Here is a 26,149-nt window from a genome sequence, read left to right on the forward strand (position 1 = left end):
CTGTGGAATATAATCGTTTTTGCAATGCTGATGTGAATGATTTTGCATCAATGCATAAAAACCAAAGAATCGATTTTTTTTTAAGTGTAATTAAATAGGACTATAATATATAGTAATGTTCTATACATGTTAATTTATTGTAAGTAAAGTAGGCTTCTCTATAAATAAAGTATTTTAGTATCTCTTACTGTATGTAATTTACAGCCTTGCTTTACCTTGAGTTTCTTATCATATTTTTGAGATGCATGTATCCCCTGTGATCTTTGTTCAATAAAAAAAGAAAAAAAAAAAAATGTAAATAAAAATAAATTGCGACTGTTTCGGTTTTTACAAAAAGAACATGTATCTGAAAATAAAGTGCAGGATGTGCTTTGTTAAAAATGTATAATATATATAAAATGTAAATGAAAAAAGCACTGTTAATTTAATTTGTTTTTCTTATATTGAACTTTTTCGACTGTTTGTTGTTTGCATCTTTGTTCTATTTTTAATTACAAAGATAAAATAACAAAAATAACTATATTGTGATTTATTAATAAAGTAATTATTATTAATATTATATTATATAAAAGAATGGGAGGAAAAGATGTATCGTGATACCCCCCTTTCCATCAAACATATTTTATTGGACTGTCCCTCTTTTAATGCAAGTAGAAAACATTTTTATGAAGTAAACTCACTTCAGGACTTGTTTAGTAAGATCTTACCAGAAAAGGTTTTAAAATTTGTATCTTATGTTAATGTTAAAATCTTGAATAATATTAATAAGTGTATTTTTTTCTGTTTGCTTAGTTTTTATTTTTATTGTATACGTGTAATTTGTATTTTTTTGTAATTCAGTTTTTGTCATGAAGATAGCCACAGATGCTGACATGGCATTAAATAAAACTATACGGTACTGTATCGCATCCCATTTTTTTTTAGAATCGAATTGGTAGCCTCTGATTCTTAATCGATGTGAAGATTCACACCTCTGTGTAAATATAATAATTTTATTATGTTTATTTTTATATTATTATTTTTTTACATTATATATTTTTTAGGGCTGTCAAATGATTAATCGTGATTAATCACATCCAAAATAAAAGTTTTTTTTACATAATATATGTGGGTGCACTGTATAATTATTTTGTATATATATAAATACACACACATGCATGTATATTTAAGAAAAAAATATTTATATATAAAATATTTATATTTTTATATAATATAAATTATATATAAATCTATATACAGTATATACATGAAAATATTTCTTAAATATATACAAGCATGTGTGTGTATTTATATTAGGGGTGTAACGATACACAAACCTGACGGTTCGGTTCGTCCCACGGTTTTGAGGTCTCGGTTCGGTTCGGTTCGGTTCATTTCGGTGGGGTGGGGGGGTTTAGAAAGCTAAAATTGCTTTTATTTTTTATTAAACAGTGCTTTAATGAACAAATTGTGTCCTTGTCTTTAAATTAATTCAATTACAAGTAAACGTTTCTCAAGGATAACAAAATTATCTGCTAATGCTGTAAACTACAGCCCTTACTTGCACATTACTATAACATTAAAGCTTAACAACAGAGCCTAGACTTTTAGCCTAAATGATATAATAATAATCAACACTCAAATAACAAATTGTATGAAAACATGTAAACTGCACATAAGGCAATTTTTGCATTAACATGTTTTTACTCTAATTTGTTATTGTTATATAATAATTTACACAGTTGCTGTTATTTTCATGACAACTATTTTAAACATACATTAAATAATTAAGATATCATAAACAGGTTAAGTAAAATATAATATAAGGCTAATATATAGCATTTATTTAGTGAAAGAGTTAGCAAACCAGCAAGCTGTGGACACTGAATGACTTGCCTGAGGTAAATCTACAGCTATGTGAAAAACAAAGCGTTTTATTGACGTATTTCCGCTGTTGAAACACTGACTGAGTGTTTACACGAGTTATGATGCCTTTCAGTAAGTATACTGTATCTTTCAACATACCTTCGGGTGTCCATTCATGTTTATTCTGTAACTGAGGAAGAGATGATCGCGCTCCGCGCTGCCGCATGCGGAGCCTACAGTGATCTGTCACGCCACATCTAAGAGCGCCAAAACGGCATTTATTGTTTGCATTTCGTGATCAAATAGACATAATTTGAAAGATTACACCTTGCTTATTATCAAAAGTAACAAAACACTGAGCTTATTGCGATTATATGTGGTTAATGGTGGTTAGGCAACAGCCCTGTATTCGTTGTGTACACATAACACATGAGGTGCAATGAGCCGGGGCTGGACGGGGCAGCAGGGGGCGGGGCGTGTTCGGTTCGCCATGAGAGTATCGCGATACGTATCGTGGGTGGTGTATCGCGGTTTTTCGGTTCGGTTCAAATATCGTTACACCCCTAATATATATATATATATAAAATAATTATACAGTGCACCCACATATTATGTAAAAAAAACTTTTATTTTGGATGTGATTAATCACGATTAATCATTTGACAGCCCTAATATTTTTATATTATTATGATTCACTCAAACTTTGCAGTTATTCATTAATAATAACAATACTAGGTTTTGTACAGAAATATTGGATTGGTAGAATTATAATAAATATAACTATTATTAATAAATATTTAAATTATAGTAGTAATAACAATACAATTTTTTATTATTATTGGTTTTTAACCAGGTGCACTTATATCCACCCATGATTAACTTGGCTGGACTGTGTGAACCGGGTGGTTTGTGTGTTTTGAGTTCTATATTGTTCCGAGTCCGGAAGTCGATTCAGTTGTTTCCCTTGATAACTTGAACTTTTTTATAAAAAAATAAAACACTGTCTCTGTGTCTAAAAATCAGTGTCTTACCCTTACAAAACAAACACAGCCAGTGTCAGTCCGACAATACTCATGTCACACTCACAACTCAAATTGCATGCATGTAGAGAGGCTGCATCATTTATGCATTTATTTATTATGAATTACTCCTTAATATTATTTTGCACTCCAGGCTTAATGTGTTTATTTTTCAGGGGTGTTAGTATGTTTTGCAGTCTTTTGAGCACATGGGTCTTTGTAAGTCAGCTATCTTCCTCTCTTTGTGTCTCTCTGTGGGTAGTGGTTAGACCATAAGATACAAGGTCATAGGGAACGCTTGATAGAAACCAGGTGCCTCCTCCCCACAGTAGAAATAGTGAACATGATGGTTTGGTTTAAAGGAGGAATGAAATGCCGTTGACACACAACAGTAGATTTTACGGCAGCTGTTTATGGGCGATTCCACAGTTTCTGTCCACAAGGGGTGTGATGAACAATATATATTGAATAATACCCAGTTGTTGTCATATTTTATTTTTAGTTCACCATTTTGTTAAAGATAGATGTAAGAAATAATAAAGTTACTTTTATCCCACTAAGCCTTGGCATTATCGTGTAATGAGACTTTATTTTATTTCCATCTCTCATATCCATCTCTCATATCTTCTCATATGCGCTGCTACATGATAAACTGTTAATAAATCGGGACGAAACAGGGGCAGAGATTTTCTGTCAAAAAATCATAACGCTCGAACATTTTATTCTGACGCTGAATTTCCATCTCCTAATGTTTCAATGGTTCTCCTGTCAGAAATAAGATTGTCTAGGTCACGGTCGCTCTGCGTGGGAGGAAGAGTTAAAAGGATTTCACGGATTTCGACGAATGTGTGTAAGTTTGTGGATTCTGTCCAAAAGTTTACGAACGTTAAAATGTTACGAACGTGGTAAACTTTTGTTAAGTAAACATTAAATAGGATCATTGTGGTGAGAAAGGATAAAAGAGTGTGCAAGTCGGATGATTGCGAGTGGTTTCGGACCGAAAGCGTCGTTCTCCGTGAAAGAGCATGCATGAATGGTGGTTTTATACATTTTGACAGATTCTGCATCTTGTTCGGAAATTAGACGGAAATTTTCAGTCTGTCCAACTTCCAACGTTGGTTTCGGCGTATTTTTGACTCAATAAGCTGTTCATGAAATTCAACATCGTCAATGACATTTTTCTGTTTTTGTTTTTTTTTGATAATTTTTTTTTCTCTCCAATGTTCGTAAGAATATAGCTTAGGCTGACGAAGTTAGGGAACACGTTAGGCCCACGTTAATAGTGCGTCAACACAATCTGTACGATCTTTAAATTTGATAGTTTGATAACAGGTTATTTTAATGTGTTATGAACTTGTTCTATTCTTTGCCAGTTTTCATGAAATGGTATTATTTTGTGTTACAGAGGCAATCTTGCAGGATTGTTTAATTTTTTCCGTCCACGTTACACACGTTATAACTTAGCACACTTGTAGGAGTTCCTTTGTCTTCTACATTTGGCAAATAAATTTGAAAAATATACCTGTGGTATTTGTTAGTCATTTTGCTGGCTTTCAGTTAATGAACATACCAGACTCAAAATGCACCTTTAAGTTTATAGAACAGATAATATTAGATGGCCACCCTGCCGCAATGGATGTCCTATTAACAGTTTTGTGAACCATACACAACGCATGACTCATAACTATACCAAATTAGGAACAAAGCAAAACATGAACTGGGATTCAACCAGAATTTTATTAAACTGAATTAATTAAGTACACTTTTTGCTTGAACTTACACTGTTTTTCCGTCCATGTTACATACGTTAAATTTGACATCAACTCAACTTTGATCAAAGTTTACTAGTTTACCATTGCCAGATTTATCCTGCCTTTCACACAGCTGTACCCCAGGTTTTCTCAGGATGTTAACCTGAGGAGAATGGCTTTCTCCATGAAGATTGATTTAGCAGGCTGTTGTCCTTGCAGTTAGACCTAAACTGTGGAATCGCCCTTATATAAAAAAAGTTAGACGGATGATTTGCCTTTATTGAAAGTGGAAGTGATAGTGATGCCTTCATTGTTTTTCCATCATCTTAATGCCATCCTAACGCACAGGCTCACAATCTGGGAAAACACTGGACGTGTTACCTATAGCTGAGTATCGTTTAGTGTTTTTGAGTTTCGTATTAAAAGCACCGTATGTAGTGTTTTTGCATAGTTTGAATTAGGGATGTGCAATTAACCAGTAGAAATTGCAGTGCTGCGCTGTTACAAAAGCTTATAGGCTTGTTATACTATCGATTATGAGGGAGAATATGGAATTTTAAATCAGATTACAGGAGAAACATCATGAATGAAACTTAATTGACACTTGAAAAGTTCCTATATCAACATCCTAATGAAGAGAATATGCTTAAATAATGTATAGTTGTCAGTACAAGTCAAGCTTTTCTTGCGATTTTGCTGCCCATCATGTGTACAGATACTTTTCATACACGAGAAGTGCGTTCAAACCCAGAAGCAAGTGGTTTCTGTGGTAATGAACAACAATACCTTAACATGCTAATTTGTTTGGACTAACTTTTATTTGAGGAAATCTGTTTATAATAGGCAGGCTATTAGGTTTTAACTTCTTGGTCCTGCACTGCTTTTTAATTCAGTTGATTTGAATAAATGTGTCTGTAATAGCTAACGTTGTCTAAGTGAACACTCAAGTTTAATATACAATGATCAAAATGCAAGGCAAGGACATTGCATCTGACCTATTTTTAGCGGCATTCAGGATGGGGTTTGACTGTTCGATTATGTAGTCTATTTCAAATGGATTGCGTATGCAGCCTGTCTCTGGGGGGCGGGATTACACTAGTCGGTTGAAAAATGTAAGTTTAAATGTTAATGAAATTAGTCTTTGAGCACATTGCTAGTAAAAAGATCAATGCCTTTTTTTGTGCCTTTTTTTTTTTTTAGATGTTGCATGAATGAGAGATTTTCATGGACTCTGAGGTTAATGTTTCTTACCTTGAATGATTCTGTCAAGAACGTGTATCTGTGTACAGGTGAAAAGTAGCTGGCCCTGTACTTAGGCTATTAAAAGATGCATGAGACAGCCAAAACCACCTCATTTTCTCTCTCATTCTCTGCTTTGACAAAAGACAAGGTGCTTCATTGTTGCCAAGCTGTTAGTCAAATCAATGACATCCTTTAAAAGTGAATTGTGCTACTAGCTGCCTTTTCAGGAGACATCAACGAATTATAGATTTGGCTTCTGGCCTGATTCCAGTTCTTCAGCTGCGTTCAGTATGCACTTATTTCACTGCATGCAGACAAACTCTGATTGAATGACCTTATGATTTTGCCCACAATGAATCTTCTACACTAATTGTGTGGGAATGTGGTAAAATGGTTAATGCAGACCTAAATGTGAACTAGGGGTGTAACGGTTCTCTGTAAAAAATCGTGATGTTCTCTAGGGGTGGGAATCTTTGGTCACCTCACGATCCGATCCGATTCCGATTCTGGGAGTCACGATCCGATTCCAGAACGGTTCTTTATCTACCTTTCCCCCCCTTATTAATTCATTAGTTTACATAAGTAATTAAGTACTTTTTAAAAAATAATTACAAATTAATATTTTTTTATTAAAACAGTTGTATGTTAAGAAATTTAAACTAATATAACAAATAATAAAGAGGAGCATAGAAAAATATAACAAACAAAAAGTGCTTTCAGTAGCCTATAGATTATCTGAACGTTTTCCATTCAAGAACTGTGATTGATTTTTCTTCATCTTTACTGTTGTTTTTTACTATGACATCATAGACTGCGGGAGATCTATTAAGCTGGATTCACTCACGCATCTCTTTTGAAATAAAAGAAGTAATGCGGTGTGTCCTGTCCGTTTAATCCCTTAAGACATAACTGGCTGTGTTTACGTTAATTTTGCACAAGTACATTAAACCACTACACGGAGTCACACAGCCGCATGCGCGAGCAGTCTCACAAACAAAGCGCGCGTCAGCATTTGAAATTGAAAGCAGCCTTCTGTTAGTGAGGTCCATATTTTAAATATATAAGTCCACTGCATTCCAAACCACATAAATGATGACTTCGTAGAGCATTTGTAAGGAAAATACCGACGGGCGAGACAGCACACTTCAAGTGTAACATCAAAGTAAGCGCGCGTCTCTCACAGCGTATCCTGTGCAATGAAGCCTGTGAATGTCCTTGTAATTCGCTTCAACCTTTCCGAACTTTATGAAAGATTATTTTACGGAAGGTTCGAGTGGTGTATGTGTGTGAGGAATTGGAAGCAAGCAGAATACGGGTGTTTCTAAACCAAACTCAACGTCATCGCACATCTGGTTAAAAACTAAGCTCAGAATCGATCCAGAATTGTTGGAGAGAGAATCGCGATGGATCGATTTTTTTTCTCCCACCCCTAATGTTCTCCACCCACGGTTCGGCATGCATAGCAGCAACGCGGTTAATCTCAAATCTGACGACGCATTTATAATATGGTTTGTTGAAAATAAGTAAAACAGACAGACAGGGTTACGCTAATGTATGTTTCCGTTGATGGATATGCATTCTGGCTTCTTCTAAACTTTGTTCAATGTGAGTGCCTTATACTCTTTATGACCAGTCATTTACGCCGCCGTCACCCGGGTGTTGATAGCACTTGAGTGCAAGTGAGACCTGAAAGCACACGTTGCTTTCTGTATTTAACCTAAACTCATTTAAGCCTTGCCAATTTTAAAATTCGAGCGCAAGTGCTGCGAGAAGATTTGTGCACTCATCTGAACAAACACAAGGAAAGCTGCCTGTCAGATAGCGTATATTCAATATACTCACAGGGCTTGACATTAACTTTTTAAAGGGCACTTGTCCTTCGGACAAGTAAATTTATGTGTCTCTTGTCCATGCACAAAAGTCACTTGTCCGGGTAAAGATTTATAATTTTATCTAGGGCTGCACGATTTGGGGAAAATGTCATATTGCGATTATTGAGTTCAATATTGCGGTTGTGATATGCGATTGCGATATAATAAACAAATGGTTTCATGAGTCAACTTGTTTGGTTCTAAACCAAATGCACACACAGATTAGTGATAATTCTGAAATTAGCAATAACAACTAAATGATTGATAACACCTATAATGATCAATAAGCCATTGATTTCTGGATAAAAATTAACTGTCTAACAGGTAGGACATATACAGAAATTGAATAAAGTTATCAAACAGTCTGGGCTGCATAAATTATAAATTATATATAGACTACTACTTATTGAAGCTACACAAGTTCTTTAGTCAAGAGCAGTGAGTAATTTTCTCTGTTCCCTTTGTTCTTTCAGTAACTTTACTGACAGAACGCTTTATTGGTAGCTGGCCCTTTAAGAGCAGCCGCTGTGGACAGAGACGCGGATATCACACGCGCCTCATTCTCTCACGAGTCACAACTCTTTATGTCCATCATAAGACTGTTCTTATGTTATGAAGATACTCGACAAATGACATTTTGGCTTAATTGTGTGTGTTGTTGATGTTCGTTCAAGCGCGAAAGAGAACTTCTGGCGCGCGGTCTGTGCATGCGCATTATACTGGCGCGCGTCTTTCTGTGAGTCACATTCAGGACATTCACAGGCAGCGCGAAAAAATGTGTTCGTTTCAAATCGGTAAAATTAAATCTGTAAAATAGACGTAACGAGTGGCACATAACGTGAAGTAACATGGCATTTTATTTTGTTTGAAATTTAACTTGTCCGGTCGGACAACTAATTTTCTCTTCTACTTGTCCTACAAAAAATCCACTTGTCCCGGACAAGCGGACAAGCCTTAATGTCGAGCCCTGTACTCAGATATTGAGTTCTCCAAGTCTTGTGCTTGAATGGAAAAATTCACTCAAAAATTATGTCAACATGCCTGTCTTGGTGAGTATCCTAGCAAGCATAGTAGGTTATGTCTTAAGTGAACGTAAACAGTCGAGAAAGACAATGCATGTGTATAAGTATCAGTTTACTGGATCTGTGCATTTTGTCTTATACAGATAGCAGGAATAGTAGGCTACTGTCACTTTTGTTTTTAATGTTAATCAAACAACAAAAGACAAGGAAATCACTCACTTCTCTTGACTGATTATCTTTTGTAACTTTAATAATGATATAATCTTCACTGTATAAATTAAATAAAGATTAAAGCTGCAGTCCGGCATTTTTCCTCTTTGTCGCCATCTCTGTTCAAAATCTGCAATTGCAGTCATTCGCGGAATTATCAACTTTACGTGAGTTGTACTTCAACACCTCCGACACGGCACAGCGCGGATAAACACAGTGTTTGAGGAGAGTGTGCAGCTGTCAGTTACCGCGCCGGTGTGGATACTGGCATTCAGAATCACAGATTATTCTTTTTGGAAGTATGACCAACATAAGAATTTTCACCGGAAAATGTCATCTGAACAAGTAAGAAACATCCACTTTTGTTCTGGTTCTGACATTGCAGTAAATCGCGCTGATTAAATCTAACAATCGCTTATAAGTTATCATATCAAGCAAAACCGTGCAAATTATACTTTGTTCTCAAATTGTTAATTTGTTCATTCAAATTGTCAACGTAAGCAAGCATTGCGTGACTACATGTAATGTCCTTCCGATATGTATCCTTGTTTTCGCATTGGTCCGGTTGCAGTCTCTTTTTTTTCTGTTGCCACTCCGAAGTCCGAACGAAGTCTTTTGCATTTTACAGCGGTGAATCTGTTGTCACTGGTGATTGTCTTTTGAACCTTTCTGGATCCGCCATCAAATTGATAAGTTTAATTATATCAAGTGTTGTGAGAAAAGGCTATAAATCTCCACCTCCAGCATCCTCACTCGCAATATAGCTTATACTAGCCGAGACTCCTTCTTTATGTGTACAGAGATGTGACGTAGTGACGCAAAGACATGCTCGAATCTCCCGCGGAAATCCACCAGCACCACTGGAATTAAAATCATTACAAGCTTTCGCTTTGAATCGAGCTACGGCAAGCAGATAGTTTTGAACACTGGCTGGTTATGTGTTTTCTCAAATATGTATTTTGGATAATTTTTAACCCAAAAAAGCTACGGACTGCAGCTTTAATGCAATGTTATTTTACATTTAATTACTTCATTCAATATCTGTACCTGAAAACTACTGTTAGATACTTAAATAACCTGAAAAGCACTGTTTATTTTATTTGTATCTTTGCTCTATTGTAATTATTTGTGCTGGTGCTTGTAGTTTGATTATTTGTTCTTATTTTCTTTATTTTTATTTGACATTAGTCCTTTTTTCCCTGAACATAGCACATACCGAACCGTACTCAAACCGTGACCCTGAAACCGTGATAAAAACGAACTAGACCGGCACGATTCTGGATAAATTTAGATTTACACAAATTTTTATTTAAAAGATATATTAATTTGAAGGAATTAAAAAATAATTTGAATGGAGTTGATGTCTCATTCATCAAGACTTGTTTCATTATTGGATGAATCAGCGTTTGTGAATAAATCATATGAATAAAGATTCAATGACAAACTTTCTTTTAAACACTCACTTGTCGCCACCTCCTGGCATAACGTTAAACTATACAATACATACAAGTGTCAAAATAATTTTTAAAAGAGGATTTACTCTTATTTCCTTCCATACCTTATACCCAAACTATAAAGTTTTTTCCCAGTACACTTTTATCCCCTGTTATTTAAATGTTTGTAACCCAAATAATGATAATGTGTGGCAGAAAACACTCTTTGTTTGTGAAGCTGCTTCATACTGTACATTTACATGGCAGCTTCTCTTTCCTTGATCAGCGGCAGCGCAAACTTGGATTTGATTGTTGCAGTGTGATGATCATACTTCCAAAGGTTAACCAAAGTCCTTGTTTTAAACAGTTTCACATCGCAAGCGTCAGCGGAGTGTGACCAGCACGTGTTTTGTCACTGCCCATATCAATGAATGAGAGCGTTCACATCGGAAGCGTGACGGCGACCCCCTCGTCCACTAGCGCGGAGCAGAGGGAGCGTTTTCAATGCTTTACATTCACGCGCGAGAGAGAAGCTCAGCTTCCATGGGAATGAATTGAAAACGCTCGCTCTGCTCCGCTTGCTTCGCGCCAGTGGACACTTGTCATTCATTAACACGGGCTGCAGCAAAATACTTGCCGTTCATGTGAAAAAGGCGTACAAGACAGCAGAATTGTGGTCATTTAGGAATAAGATCGCGTGGGTGTTTGAATCGAGAATGAGATATCGATCTTTTAACGATTAATCGTGCAGCTCTTAACCGAACCGTTACACCCCTAGGGTGTACAGAACTATTACTGATAGCTGCAGTATCTTTTATTTAAACATTTATGCAAAGCATTTAAAATGCAGTCATAAGGAAAAACAAATAAATATGCAGTGTTGTTTGCTGCAACAGGTACAGTAACTGCGTTTTAAATATAGATGAGTGCATGTCATGACCAGAAAGAGGGCTGCACATAAGAACACTCTGTTGTGATTGGTTAGGAAGATATGTTCAGCTTCTTTTTACCTGCAAATGATCAAGTGCTTTTGTGTTGTCACCTTAACTAAACGTGTGTCTAATTTATAACACTGGGGCAATTATGTTGTCTCAGACGTCTACGGTGTTGGGGAATCCTATCTGAGCTGTTTGTTACTGTTTTATCAAGTGGATTTGTTGTGTATCCATCTGCAGACCTGCGGGCGGGCAAGTGTGGGTGGGTGGTGTAATGCGTGCAGCCTCTGGGTGCTCATGGGAGCTGTGCTGCACAGAGACATGTTTGAAAGGAGCTTAAGAGCTGCCAGGTTTAAGCAGTGACTCCTAATGAGATTACTGAAGCATAGAGGCCACTGCCGAACGTGATCCAGAAACAAACCAGCGCTCAGATTTACAGCCCTGTTGGACACCGTACCTGGAAGTCTTGTCTGTGCAAGGCAAGATGGCATTTGCTAGAATCAGTGCATCAGATTAATTAACTCGAATCAAAAAAAAAAAAAAAATCAAGCAGAATCCTGCGTTACTTTAAAAGTAACTAGAGCTTCAGAAATCTTTTTTTTGTTTTTTTGTTAATTCTGCAGGTGCATAGGTCTCTTTTAAATTCAATTAATGGCCCAAGCTTTTGATTGACTTATAATCAGCAGGAGCTCTGGATTGTTTTAAATTTGAGTGATCCGATGTAGCATTGTTTGAAATTGTCAAACATGTACATACCTGACATTTAGATTCTTTAGACTTAAGAAATGGCCCAGTCTAGCTGGTGTGTTCAGAAAGGATAGAAACTGTAGGAAAGCGAACATTTTATGGAAGTACATTTTTTCTGTAGTTAAAGAGAGAGATGTGACCTGAAATTTCCAGAATGAATTTAGTATGGTGCAGATATGCAGCCTCAGCATTGTAGAGTGATCTTGTTTTTCTTCTGGTCAGTTAAAAATTGCAGTTATTGTATTAGTGAGTATAGTATAAGTAATGAGTAAGTATAGTGAATACTTTTTTTGAAGTTGTAGATCTGCCGCCTTTTTTGTTTGTGTTCTGTCATTCACTTCTGCAAATTGCTTTTACTTACGAGCGTTACATCAGATGTTTATAGTCAGTAGCAGGCTGGTGACCGGGCCTCTGTGTGTTTGTCCTCTCCACAGGCGAGGATGACGGCGTGTGGGAGAGCGGTCTGTCCTACGAATGTCGAACTCTTCTCTTCAAGGCCATTCACAACCTGCTGGAGCGCTGTCTGATGAACCGCAGTTTCGTACGCATTGGAAAATGGTTCGTTAAACCCTACGAAAAGGATGAGAAGCCCATAAACAAGAGGTAAGAAAAAATATATTTCTGTTCAGATGTTCTTACCTTTATTTGTTGTATGATCATGTTTTGATCATAGCTTTGATGGAGATTTGAGGAGATAAATCACTCTTTTGTACAGTGGGCTACCAAGTTTGCATTTTGCATTATCCATTGTTGTCCTTACATTAGAAAAAATCTTGTTTGTGAAGCTCAGGTTTCTAGACAGAGTAAAATTAGGGGATTTAGACCTGGTGGCCTCAAATCAACCATACTTCCGTCCCAGTCTGACACCAAAACGTGAATATCATTGCTATCAGTGCATATTCACACACCATCTCAGTGTATCCAGAGATCGTTAATTGCAAGACTACGTGCACTCTAAATCTATATATATATATACTGTATATGCCGTATGCTCTTGTGTGTTTGTGTACATTAGCTTCTTGGCGCGTTTCTTGCAGGCGTGCAAGTGCTCTGTCTCCAGCGCTGGATTTCTCCTTGTCAGCATCTGTGGTCTTTGATAAGAAACTGAGACGACGTGTGTAGAGGTGGAAAAAAAGAGAGCAGCTTGGCTTTTCTCTGCCCTCTGCCACAGTTCTCTCCTCACAGCGTCATTTATTTGCGCTCTTCTCTTATCGTGCTCAAGGTCATTTATACACTCTATTAGCACAGCCAGACAGCTTTCAAGTAGGTTCAAAATACAGTGTTTTTTTTTCCATACAGCAAATCACAGAAAAGGTTGATAGTCTTCAAGCTCAAAGCAAGATATGTATTTGAGGCATTGTTTAATACTGAAATTAATATTGTAATCCTAGAGACCTTGAATTTTGAAAGATCAGAATCTGTTGGTTAAACATGGTTAAGACACACATTCATTTGAGATCTGTTAAGGCTCTAATTGTGTCTGTTTTATAGCCCTGTCTGTCTGCAAATCACTGTAAAGTGACAGAAAAAAGGAACAACCGCATTTCCTCCTTTAGCTCACCCTTTTTCACTCATACAGACACTTTCCTTCCCTCTTTCTATTAGTAGTTTCCTTTAGTTGGTGTGTTGAAGATTCAGCAGTCTTATAGATTCAGTTTTCTTATTTTATTTTTTTTAAATTTTTTACCTCTAGCATTTGAAACCAAATGATTACGACCATGCTCGACGTGCTGAACACGGCTTACATACTCATTAATTATTAATTGAATGCTTGCATATTTACTATATAATTTTAACTCTTTGATCCTCTCTCTTATCGTAAACTGATAAAATGTATAGACTCCATCCATTAGATGTTACGCCTCATTCGCGCCACAGGACCTCTAGACACGCGTAAACACGTCTTTTACATTGACTTAACATTGAAATCATTTGCGCCAGACACTCTATTCGCGTTTGGTGTGAACGCACCATTATGGTGGAATTTGGATGTAGAGCTTGTAACACATTTGCTTCTCGTTTACATTATCGTTCAAAATACTTTGTTCAAAATTGTTTACACTATCATTCAAAATTCTTGTTTTCATTATTATTTAAGATTTTTTAAAAGGTTTTTGAAAAGTCTTTAAAGCTGCAGTAGGGAGTTTTGAGAAAACGTTGACTTAGCCTGAAAATTTGAACAAGCACAACTTACAGGTCCCACCCCCTTGCTCTCTGCTGCGCTACAGCCCTCCCTCCACAGCTCGTCCTCCACAGCGGAGGCCGTCGTGAACGCGCAGGCTAGTAAACAGGGCCACCGATAACAGCGGATAAAAAGTTATATGGCACATTCACTAATAGGGACTAAACGTCAACAATATGCTTTACATTGACTATGGCCTGCCCATACTTTGACTACAAACTTGGTCCTCAAATCATTATGTATTTTGCAATAGCCTACATGTAACTTTATAACGTTGCACTCTTTCTATAAGTTATAAATAGCTAGTAAGATAACGTTAATATAACGGTAACTAACGTTACAGAATGCAAGTAATTATTCTAGCGATATATAATGCTAGATAAGGTGTGCTAGTACATTATTTCAGCAACATGACAAGCCAGTGAATTAGCAGGTTTCAATTGTTGCTTAGCAGAGTGCGTGACCTTTTATTTACATGTTATGCGGCTGGAGTTTTGACACCGAGTCAATAGGCTCTGTGTAATTCTTTCTTTTTCGCTTGTTTATCGTCATCGGTCTTTTTCCTTTTACCTCTGTTTTATGAGCAGGTGTCACTCGAGAATTGGCAGTTTTGGTTGTTTCTCCATCATAAGTAAGCACAGCTGCAGCACGCCGGCAATCTTGAGTTTGAACGACAGTACGCGCTCGCGCTGTGCAAGAGAGGGGTGTGATCAGCGCGTACACGAGCGTGATTTACACTGCTAAGACATTCCTCCTGGCTCTGATTGGTTGTTTCTGACCGGGAGCGTGTATTTCTGCAAATGGCAATAGGACCACTGGGAGGAGCCAGAAGAGCTTGATTTTTTTCACAGATTATCTGTCTCATATTCTACTGTCAGGACATAATGACAGTTTTAACAAATATGTAAAAAATATTTTTTACAAAAGTTACCTACAGCAGCTTTAATGCTCACCAAGGCTGCATTTTTAAAAATCAGAAATACAGTAAAAACAGTGATATTGTGAAATTATTATCATTTGTAACGACTGTTTTCTGTTTTAATGTTTTGCAATTTTATTTATTTCTGAGATAGCAAAGCTGAATTTTCAGCATCATTACTCCAGTCTTCAGTGTCACATGATCCTTCAGAAATGATTCTAATATGCTGATTTGCTGCTCAAAAACATTTATGAGTATCAATGTGGAAAATATTTGCTTTGCATAGTTTTTGTGTGAAATTTATATGTATATGTATGCATGTAGATATGTAAGCTGGGTATTGACGCATTCGATTCGATTTCGATTCACAAGCTTGCAATTCGATTTCGATTCGATGCAATATTGATTATTTTGGATATCAGGTACAATACACGGCAAATTTTCTCAAGGAAAACAAATCTCTTAACTAATGCTGTAAACTATGGGAGTCAGTTGTAGCCTACTAGGCTTCATTAGCCTACTATAATATTGGTAATTATATACTGATTTACACTTAAATTACACTTATTTATTTTTATAAGAATAAAGTTATATGAAATATAAACATTTAAATGGTGGCTGTCATAAAAACTTGCCAGATATATTCAAACATGCATTAAATATTGAAGAACATTCAAAATTAAAATGAATATGTAATATGTTGCATATATTTAGCAAAATGCTCCTCTCTAGAGTTAATTTTTTCTAGCTGAATACCGAGTTTATGGTCACTGGATATGGTTTTTCTGAGGTAAATGTGACGTTACATGACATTGTTTACAAGTTGTTTTACTGACGTCTTTCCACGGTTGAAACACTGATTGAGCGATTCCATGTGACATGATACGGATTTCGATAAGTTGTACTCTATCTTTTAACACACTTTCAGATGCTCGTTCATGTTTATTTCGTGCTGTAACTGGTATTATTAAGGCGGAAGAGAAGATCATGTGCGCTCCGCACTGCTGCTTCTCTTGAGCTGAGTTGTGCCCGAGCGATCTCACGCCACAGCGCCAAAACGGTATGTTTTTGAATTTTGTAAGAAAATGGACGTACTTAGAAATCTGAGACTTTGTTTCATATCAATAGTAACAAAGCACAAAGATTATTGCGATTTATTGGATGGGATGAGCGCTACAATTCATCAATGGTCCTAATCGATTCTTGGGATTTAAGATTTTTTTTTCTGATTGTTTGATGAAATTTAATGTTCATCAAACTTCACTTTTGATCAATTTGATGCGTCTTTGTTGAATAAAAGTATTAATTTCTTATAATAAATCATACGGCCGCTAAACTTTTGAATGATTGTGTACATTCCAAGATGGACCTTAAAGGTGCCGTAGGTGATTCTCTGCAGATTTTATTTTGTTATGCTGGTTGAAAGTCTTCTCATATCCTTATAGCAATCACTCTGTTAAGTGGTCTAAATGTATTTTAATAAATATGTCTGTGGAAGGCGTAGGACCATATAATGTTCGTTCAATCGTATCGTTCGGTCCGAACGGTCCTATAGCATGTGTTCCCTGTCGGTCAATGTGTGTTTTTTGCATACCACTGTGCAGGCTGTTCACGCAGACATTATCACAAGTCATCAAGCGTGTTCACGTACGCTGTGCAGACAGAGCGAGAATGATAGCAAAACAAGCAGACTCTCATTGAGGAACCCCTGGTATGCAATAAATATTATTACACACTGACAAGTTTTGCTAACTAAACAAACCGAAAACTTGCTGCATCTAATTCCGTTTTTAAGAGTTTGTTTACGTTTGGTATGTAGTACTGTTACTAACTGTACTACTATAAAGTTTTCTCACCGGTGAATGACACATGATGTATTGCAGTAACGTTGTCTCCGGTCTTCTGGGCTGTGCACGTTCATGCTTTCAGCGCCATGCTTTGGACGCCGATTTGCAGGGAGGGTGGGACGTACGTTTTTAGTGCTATCAGGCTAAAGTTAGCATTTTCCTAGATGTCCTACTGCACCTTTAATGTCGAAGCAGTGCATCTGACTTGGGACAAAATAATGTACATTTTACATCAGCCATAGCATGAATATAACAATTGCCTAAAATGTTAATCGGTGTTTAAAAAAAATTTAGTCAGTGTATCCCTTGTTAAAAATAATTTCTTGTGTTCTTAACAATCACAATTAACCTAAATAACTTTTATTAATGTCCCTGATCGTATCATGCATGATTCATATATGCAGAAATTTGTTTTTCATAATGTATCATCCAATCTAATGATTGTCTTCAGCTATGAAATGATTGGCATAATGACTATAAATGTTACCCTATGTTCAAAAGTTTTTTTTTTTAAAGAATATTAATATTTTGTACTATGACTCGTTAAATTGATCAATTTTAACAGTAAACATTTATACTGTTACAAATGATTTCTCTTTCAAATATATTCCTTGTGAACTTTCTATTCTTCAAAGAATCCTGAAAAGGTGTATCACCGTTACCACAAAAAATAATTATTGTTTTGTGGAATAAATTGTTTTCAAAATTTATAATAAGAACTTGTGATTTGCGGAGCCTAAGACTGACACTAAGACTAAGGATGTGTACTGAAACCCAGTACTTAATGGGCCTCGGTGTTAAATTACGAAAGACTGTAGTATTAATAAGCTCTAGTGTGTAATCAGTTCTGCTTTTGGCACTGGAGAATTTCAGAAAATAAATTTCCTGTTTATTGCTACATAAACATTGTCTTGGAAATTTAATTTTACCAACCATTTCTAAATTGCTATAATATTAAGTAGGGGTGTAACGGTTCACAAAATTCACGGTTCGGTTCGATACGATACAGTGGTCTCACGGTTCGGTACATTTTCGATACAGCAAAAAGAAAGAAATGCTAGAGAAATTTCCTATTTATTAAAAGAAAAAATATTTTTAAATAAGTTTGAGTTTTCCTACATCTTGAAACTTTCAGGTTTATAAATGGGGGTAATCTTTGAAGGATGAACAAATAATGTTTTGGTCATCACATTAAAAATAACATTTAAATATAGGCCTATATTTATATATATAATATTTAGATAATATTTGAGTTTTGAAGTGCTGGAAAAAGATGTGTGAAGTACTTGAAAGCATTTCACTATCCCAGCCAAACTTCCAAGTTAGTGTTACTATATTAAATCCATGGTGAATGTTGCTGATCTGTGGACTCAAAGCCTATAACTAGATCATTCACGGCACAATATTTCTCCTGGTTTCCACGTCAGCGCAGTTTGATCTAATAGAGATCTACGGTTAATAATGGAGAAATTTGAATGCTTCTCACTAGATCTCGCAGCGATATTATTACTTCAGTGGCGAATTCAAATGTTTTCTTCACTGGATCTCTTAGCGCTGTGTAGTAACAGTGTCACTTGATCAAGATCGGCTCGCGCTGCACAGATGCTGCTGGTCCGAACTGATAAACGGTCCGTGAAGCCCAACATAATGAGTAGCAGTTTCGTTCCGCTTTCATTACGTTTGCCATTTGATGTTGCGTAGCGTTGTGGTGGTCGCGCCAGCGCTGATTTTGTCGGCAGGAAAAATGGTCCAAGGAATCGTTCGGTTTGTATGCGTACCGAACCGGAAGCCTCGTACCGAAACGGTTCAATACGAATACATGTACCGTTACACCCCTAATATTAAGACATTTGTCTATGATGCGTTTTCGCCTATTCACAATCCAGAAGAGAGATCTCTCTCGCGTCGGAGTCTGTGCCTCTCGCACGCTACAGCGCGCACAAGATGAAAGCCCTGCTTAATTAGTGACAGTGGCGGAGAGAGCTAAACCTACAAAAGTGTGGTTACACTTCACTAAAGTCGATACAGACAATCCTCATTGCCACAGGTGGGACAAGACTTTTGCTTGAAAGTGCGGAAAGACAAGCAATCTGTCCAAACATCTCTCAAAAGTGCATCAACACAAAGACCTGATAAGTATTCCGTTATAGTACCGGACCAATAAGCCATATGATACCCATCCCTACTGAAGACTGGAGTAATGACAACTTTGCCATCAAAGGAAGTCATTACTTTAAAAAAAAAGAAAAGTTCACAATATTACTGGTTTTACTGTATTTTTATAATATTTTGTGATATGTTGCATTTTATGTTTTAAACCTCTGTCCACTGACTGTTTAGATTAGGTAAAGTGTGTTTAAGGAGTGGATCCATACTCGCAGCACACACACACACTTATATTCTCTTTTGAGGGATTACCTCAGTAAACCTGTTAGACTTCAGGTCTGTGTTGTCCCCACCTTTGCTTATCCTGACGCCCGCCCTCTAAATCCTTCCGCACGGAAAACACAGACAGCCTCTGCAGCGCCACTGGCTTCCTCTCCCTCTCTCTCTCTCCCCGCAGGTTTAAAAAAAAAAAGAATTCCAGCTTGTGAATAGACCCAAACCCTTCCTGTTCTCTTCTGCGCTGTGTTGTCTTGCATATGAGCAAAAGTGTCTTGTGGTTTCTCTATAATTAGAGGAGCTGTGTGGAAGGGAGCTCAGAAGCTCGGCTCCAAGGAATGCCTGGGAACTTGTTTTGTTTTATTAGATTTTTTATTTATTTATTTTGAAATGGCTAACACACTCCAGACATATATAGCTCTGTGTAGTTTGTGTGTGTGTTTGTGTAACTATGCTCAGTCACTAGGCGGTTCTCCCATTGGCTGGCTGTGTTGTCACACGGTGCTGCTCTGTAACCAAACCCGATGTGTTTTAGCTGCTTACATCATCCTTCATACAGGTCAGAGCTGTGATCGTGCGCACTCTCTTTCTCTCTCATGGTGGGTGTGAGCAGCAGATCTGTTACCATGGCTAATCCACAGATCCAGTGTGTTCTTTTATGGGCAGTGCTCGCAGGGGAGCCGGGTGATGCGTGAGCCAGTGCAGAACATGATGCATTCCCTGCACGTCACTGCACGTTACTCAACAATTATTGTGGTGTAATATCGCAGTCATACTGTAAAGGGTATTAAAGATGCATCTGTGATTTTTCTATTTGCTTAGCAAGGCAGCGGAAGAGACAGACTGCGGCTGCAGCGCTGAATATATCCATCACGATACCTACCTGCGTGAAACCATAGACATTTCTGAACATCTGTACACACCCACAGAAGTCTCATGTAATAAAATCATGCGCTTGCATAGGCACAAAATCATTTGCATGCAGAAATGCATGCATGGTCTCCCTTGAGATACACATCTATGACAAACTACATGCTAGGATGTTTTATAGGGGTTTGCACACAACTGTCACAATGCATTCACACACCAGCAGATGCAGCAACGGGATTCCACAGAGAGCGAAGCGGCATGTGATCTGGTGTGTTTATCTATTATGAATGAACTTGCTGTATCTATACTGTTAAAAGGATGAATTTCTCCACACCAGGTCCCTTGTTTCTTTGTCTCGGTCATGACCAGACCCACACAGAATCTTTCTGCAGAATTGGGGCATCTGTCATTTGCAAAGTTCAATTAATCCAGTCCCCCAATTAACACTTGTTCATTTATTAAAATGAAAGCGATGAAACCGAAGCAGCGACAGATTTTCTTCTGTATTGTCATCCAAGTCAAACAGATTATCAGAAAATAAAATTATGTAATTCTGGAATGTCTTGGTTGGAATTAGGGATGCACCGATATGAACATTTGGGCTGATACCGATATCCGGTAATTCTTTACATTTGAAAGCTGATAACCGATATATTGGCCGATAAATCTAAATTAAAATTTGTATATACTTTGATAGCCTGTATACATAAACAAAAGGTTCACCATTAAAAGCCTTGTCTAAAACACTTAACATAAATCAAACATATACAAGACAGTAGCCTAGTTTGAACCAGTGTAAGATTCCTTAACCTTTAAAAATAATTTTACACTCCTATGGCCAACTTTCTTTATTAAAAAATGGTAACACTTTATAATAAGGTTTCATTTTGTTAGCATTAGTTAACATGAACCAACAATTAATGAACACAACTTCTACAGCATTTATTAATCTTAGTTAATGTTAAGCTCAATGTGAACTAACATGAGCACATATTTTATTAACTAACAATAACAAAGGCTATTGCTCTCTGTTAGTTCATGTTAGTTAAATGCATTAACAAGTGTTATCAAAAAATCTATTGCCTAACAAAAAATACAAATAAAATACCTAAATAATGCAAACAAGTCATTGGATAACATTGGGCTGCATGTAAAGAAACAAAATGCATGTGCCATGGATCAATAAAATGGAATCTCCTCCACACGGACAATAAGGAAATTATTTTAATCAAACCATATCGTTGATGAAAATAAAACGAGAACAAAATAATGTTAGTTATTAATTATAACGCATCAATGTTTTAATTTTTTTTTAAACATTTTTAATTTCATTTTTTTGCTGAAGAATGCAAACCCAAAGAATTTACAACTTTTTAGTACAATAGTGAATACAATAATAATGATATGACAGTCCCAATCATAGCTTTTAATGTTTTGCATTGTTGTTTTAATCTGCGCGCGCTGAAGCTGAAGAACTTTTCTAGCAGGTTGTTTAAATCAACGAAACGCACCCTAGATTAATCAGATATTTATATTACATCAACTTTACTACCTATCTGCACAAAATTATGTGAATGCACAATCAAACTTGTGCTGGTCATAATGTGTAGGCCAATCCCTGTTCTGGACGCGCTATTCCCACAACAACGCGCTGAAATGCCAACTAAACCCAGAGAATTCACAACGTTTTATTACAATAGTGTTCTCATTATAATGGCATGTATATGACAGTCCCAATTATAGTTATAAATGTGCATTGCTGTTTGAGCTGCGCAACGCTAAAGATAAAGATGATCACCGGTACAATGAAGCGCTACTGCATCGTTCATTAACTCAACCAAACGCATCCTATATTAGATTAATCAGATATATATACACAAAATAAACATATTACAACTTACAATGGCACAAAATGCTGCGAATGCTCAAGCGAACTTGACTGTGCTTGTCATGAAGGCTAAACTCCATAGACGCGCTCTTTCCACCACAACACGCTCGTCGCGCTGAAACACTGGCGAACAAAAATTCACAACATTCTTTTGCAGACGTGTTTTTATTATAATGTTATGAAGCCTATGTGACAGATGTGTGCTGCACATGTTGCTCTGAACTGTATCTTCCTTTTCGAAGTGAATCCAATAATTCAAAACCATCATGGCGAACAGCGCGCATCTCTCAGCTGAAGTAAGTAATCTATTATCCATCAGCTTTGATAGCTTTCGGCCCAATTTTCTTGTCGGATCGATAACATCAAAAAAGACCATTTATCGGCCAATATCGATATGTGGTCGATATATCGTGCATCCCTAGTTGGAATGGAGACAGATCGGAAGACAAGCTTGCAATTAATTGTGAGAAAGGGGCAGTATTGATCTGGAAGTCTGGCATACAACATCAGAGAGAAATCTGTTGGTTCACTGGAAGTTCCAGTTATGATGTTTTGATTAAAAATCCAAAAAAGATCATTACGAGGCATTTCGGGTCTGTGTACCTTCTGGTAATTTGATTTTCTATTAGTTACAATAACGTTTCTTCATACTGTTTGGCTGTTGCATATATTTCTTGCCAGTATACATCTTGTATAGAGCACAACTACACACGTCTCTGGTCAGCATCACCACCACAATCCCTTGCATTGTTTCCTGATAACAGCGGAAAAAAATTAAAATACTCTGTCAGTTTTGGTCATACAGATAAGATTAAGACATCATTCAATGTCTCAGGGCGTTCCACACATTCATAACTAATTCTAAAGCATAAATAAAAATTTTACCCATGGACCAAAAATATGAAACTTTTTTTTTTAACCTTTTTTTAAACAAAACGTAAATAACAAAAATCTAACCATTTCTTGTTTCTCATTTCTTTTTAAGTAGAAAATCAAATTACCAGAACGTACACGGATCATTTAAAAAATAGATGGGTGAATTTCCATTTCATGCCAACTTTAAAGATTTGGATCAATTTAATTATTTTAGCTACCAGTCAGAGTTTAGTGCTCAGTTGAACAAATCTTTACCACATTGAACATAATTCTGGAGATTTCCCCCAGAAATTAGTGCAGTGAAAAAAATGCACTTTCTGTCTCGGCCTTTTCTATGTTGTTGCAATTTGGATGAGAAAGGAACCGTAGATCCCATGTGTGCGCACACATTTTGTCCTTGTTTCATGTTCAAGTTCAAAGGCATCATTATATCATCTGATAAGCATTTTTCTACACTTCACTCCTGGACAGCTTCAGATAAACACACTGTAGTAAATCTGGATCATTCAGGGTGGGTCCAGAAGATTGCTGTAAATTTAGAACCCTGCCCAGGCTACAGCTCCCAGCTCCTCTCTGCTGCTTTCACAGCTCCGTTCCAAGAGACTGATGTGAGATTCCTGACATTCCAGAACTCCTACTCTCTCACTTCCCATTCCTGTTCTCCACTCACACACTTACTGACACTACACACTGGTCATAGATATCAATGGTGACTGCTGAAATTTCAACTCTTTTTCCATTTTTATTCTGGTATTTCTCATCTCTTCATTCTCCTCTATCTCCTCTCCCTCTCCTCAGATGCTCACTGCAATCTGGCCTTGACCCCGTAGATTGACTTCATCAGAAGCTCCTTTCTTTGCTCTAAGGAGTGTGTGTGGAGGGTGTCTGCAGTGAATAGATTTACAATCCGTGGAGATGTTCCAAGGTCTCCGGTCTGGCATCTCCCCCTATTTTCAAAAAGCATGTTTATTAAGGAAAGTCCCTTTTCCTATAAAGTTTAATTTTGAGGATGGAATTTATGGTTTGTATATTGAGGAAGACAGGGTGTAATGGTTTGTTGGCTCAAGAAGCAGATCTACATCAGCTTACATGCACAAATGTAATGCATGCACATGCACAGAAAAAGAGAGAAAATAGTTGTTTTAAAAAGAGTCTTGATTTTTTTTGTAGCTTAGAAATTACTCGCTTCACTTTTTTAAAAATCCAAATACAGTCTCTAGGGTGCACCGCTATTAATTGTTTTCTGTTTATTAGTTTTAATAAATTAGTTTGAATTAGCATGATTCAAAACCCATCCCTGTGTGGCTGTTGTCGTGATAATCTTTGTCAAGATTGAGTCTCTATGGCTTGGAGCCAATCAGGTCCTCTTTTAGTTAGAACATTGACTTTGTATTTAGTGAAAGCCTGTTACATAAGATCAATAAACATTTAATTAGCATAAGTGACTGTTGACTAACTAACGTTTTGTTTGAGAAACGTCTAGCCGGGTTTGTTCAGCTGTTATTATGAGGCAAACATTTAAAGCATGCAGAATATGAGCTCTTGTCGTCTAATCTAGAGGCTTTTTAAGTTCTGTTATTGACTCTGCGCGCTTCGTTTAAAGGCCACGCATTATGAATGAGTGAGAGGATGTCCTCTGTGTGTGTGTAAAGGCTTTGTTTGGAGGATCTTTGATGGATGCAGTAGACCGTGTATGTTTGTATGTTAACTGCCATTGCTCTGTGGTCGACTGCTTTAATCTGAAGGTATTTCAGAGAGTCTCAGTTCTCTATTTGTGGTAAACTCATTGCTGTTAGTAATGCACTTCAATACAGTGGCTGATGTCTTCCAGGGGTTTGGTTTGGAGAGAGGCTGTGTAACGACATGTTCCTTCAGTTGATCACCTGATCTTGCTACTGCTATTGGTCAGGTGACGGAAGACAGACAGCTAGTCATGTGGTTTAGACACATGTGAACTGTTAGAGGAATAGTTCATCCAAAATTAAAAATATGAATGAGTAAATGTTTGTGATATTTGTCCTGACAATCTTTACATCATCTCTCTTGTTTTACATGGTTTAACACTCCAGTATTATTTTAGTATTATTTATATACCATTATAGTGTTTATTGTTTATATTTTCATTTGTTTTAGTAATTTGTAACTTTTTATATATATATATATATATTTTTACTTCTATTTTTCATTTTTAGTTCAAATTGGACTACTAAAATTATTATTCATTTAGTTGCCAAAGCAACATTTCATCTAATATTTATATTTTATTATTATTTTAATTAAGAAAATACTTTTTAATAGTTTTAGTATTAGTTAACAATATCAACACACTCGCATGACTGAAGCAGGATTTATCCTGTAGCTCTTTGAACATTCTGCATGATAAGACTAAATGTAAATTATGTTGGATGCTTAGACAGAGAGGCGTTTCAGATGACTTAACACCACCTGCTTGCCCAGGCAGGGTGTGCTGCATGTGTAAAGTCGTTGAATTGAGATGTGAAGTGTGTTTGTGGGTTTTGTTTGTAGGAGTTTGCTACGCCCTGACCAGAGCCACTGCTTTCAGGAAGTCAGTAACAGCCCAACACTACAACAACTGTGGAATGTTACCCCTCGTTTTCTTTTTTTCTTTCTCATGCTGTTTTTCTCACCACAAGCTGTTCTTAATTTTTTGTTTGTTGCTAATGCTCTTTTTCATTCTGCTAATTTTCCCCTCTAAACCTCATTGGGTTAGCTGTTTGGGATCTATTTTCTTTTCTTCCTTTCTTGCTTTTTAGATGAAATCCACTGTCATCATAATTAGCTAGTGTTATCAGGAGTAGCTGGAGTCCTGAGTTCTATTTTTGTCATCTGTTGACTGATGCAGGGACCATAAAACTGTTGTGCAGTTAACTTGTAAAAAATACACTGCTATTCAAAAGTTTGGCGTCGACTCGGTAACATTTGTTTGTTTTTGAAAGAAGTCTCTTATGCTCACCAAGGCTGCACTTTGTTGATCAAACATAGTAATATTGTGAAATATTATTACAATTTCAAATATTTTAATATCATTTAAAAATTAAGAATTTTCAGCAGCCATAACTCCAGTCTTCAGTGTCACATGATCCTTCAGA

At 36.7% G+C, this 26,149-nt stretch overlaps 1 protein-coding gene across 1 annotated transcript in view; it reads left to right on the top strand.

Annotated features, from left to right (window-relative positions):
* Window positions 1–26,149, top strand: part of med13a (mediator complex subunit 13a) — a 117,390-nt gene that overhangs the window by 33,471 nt on the left and 57,770 nt on the right. Inside the window, exon 3 of the mRNA XM_056247638.1 lies at window positions 12,510–12,678. Coding sequence (XP_056103613.1) covers window positions 12,510–12,678 — 169 coding nt within the window. The remainder of the gene's footprint in view (window positions 1–12,509; window positions 12,679–26,149) is intronic.

The sequence above is a fragment of the Rhinichthys klamathensis genome, unplaced genomic scaffold (assembly GCF_029890125.1).
Source record: "Rhinichthys klamathensis goyatoka isolate OS25496 unplaced genomic scaffold, OSU_Roscu_1.1 h1tg000050l_1, whole genome shotgun sequence".
NCBI classification, from domain to species: Eukaryota; Metazoa; Chordata; class Actinopteri; order Cypriniformes; family Leuciscidae; genus Rhinichthys; species Rhinichthys klamathensis.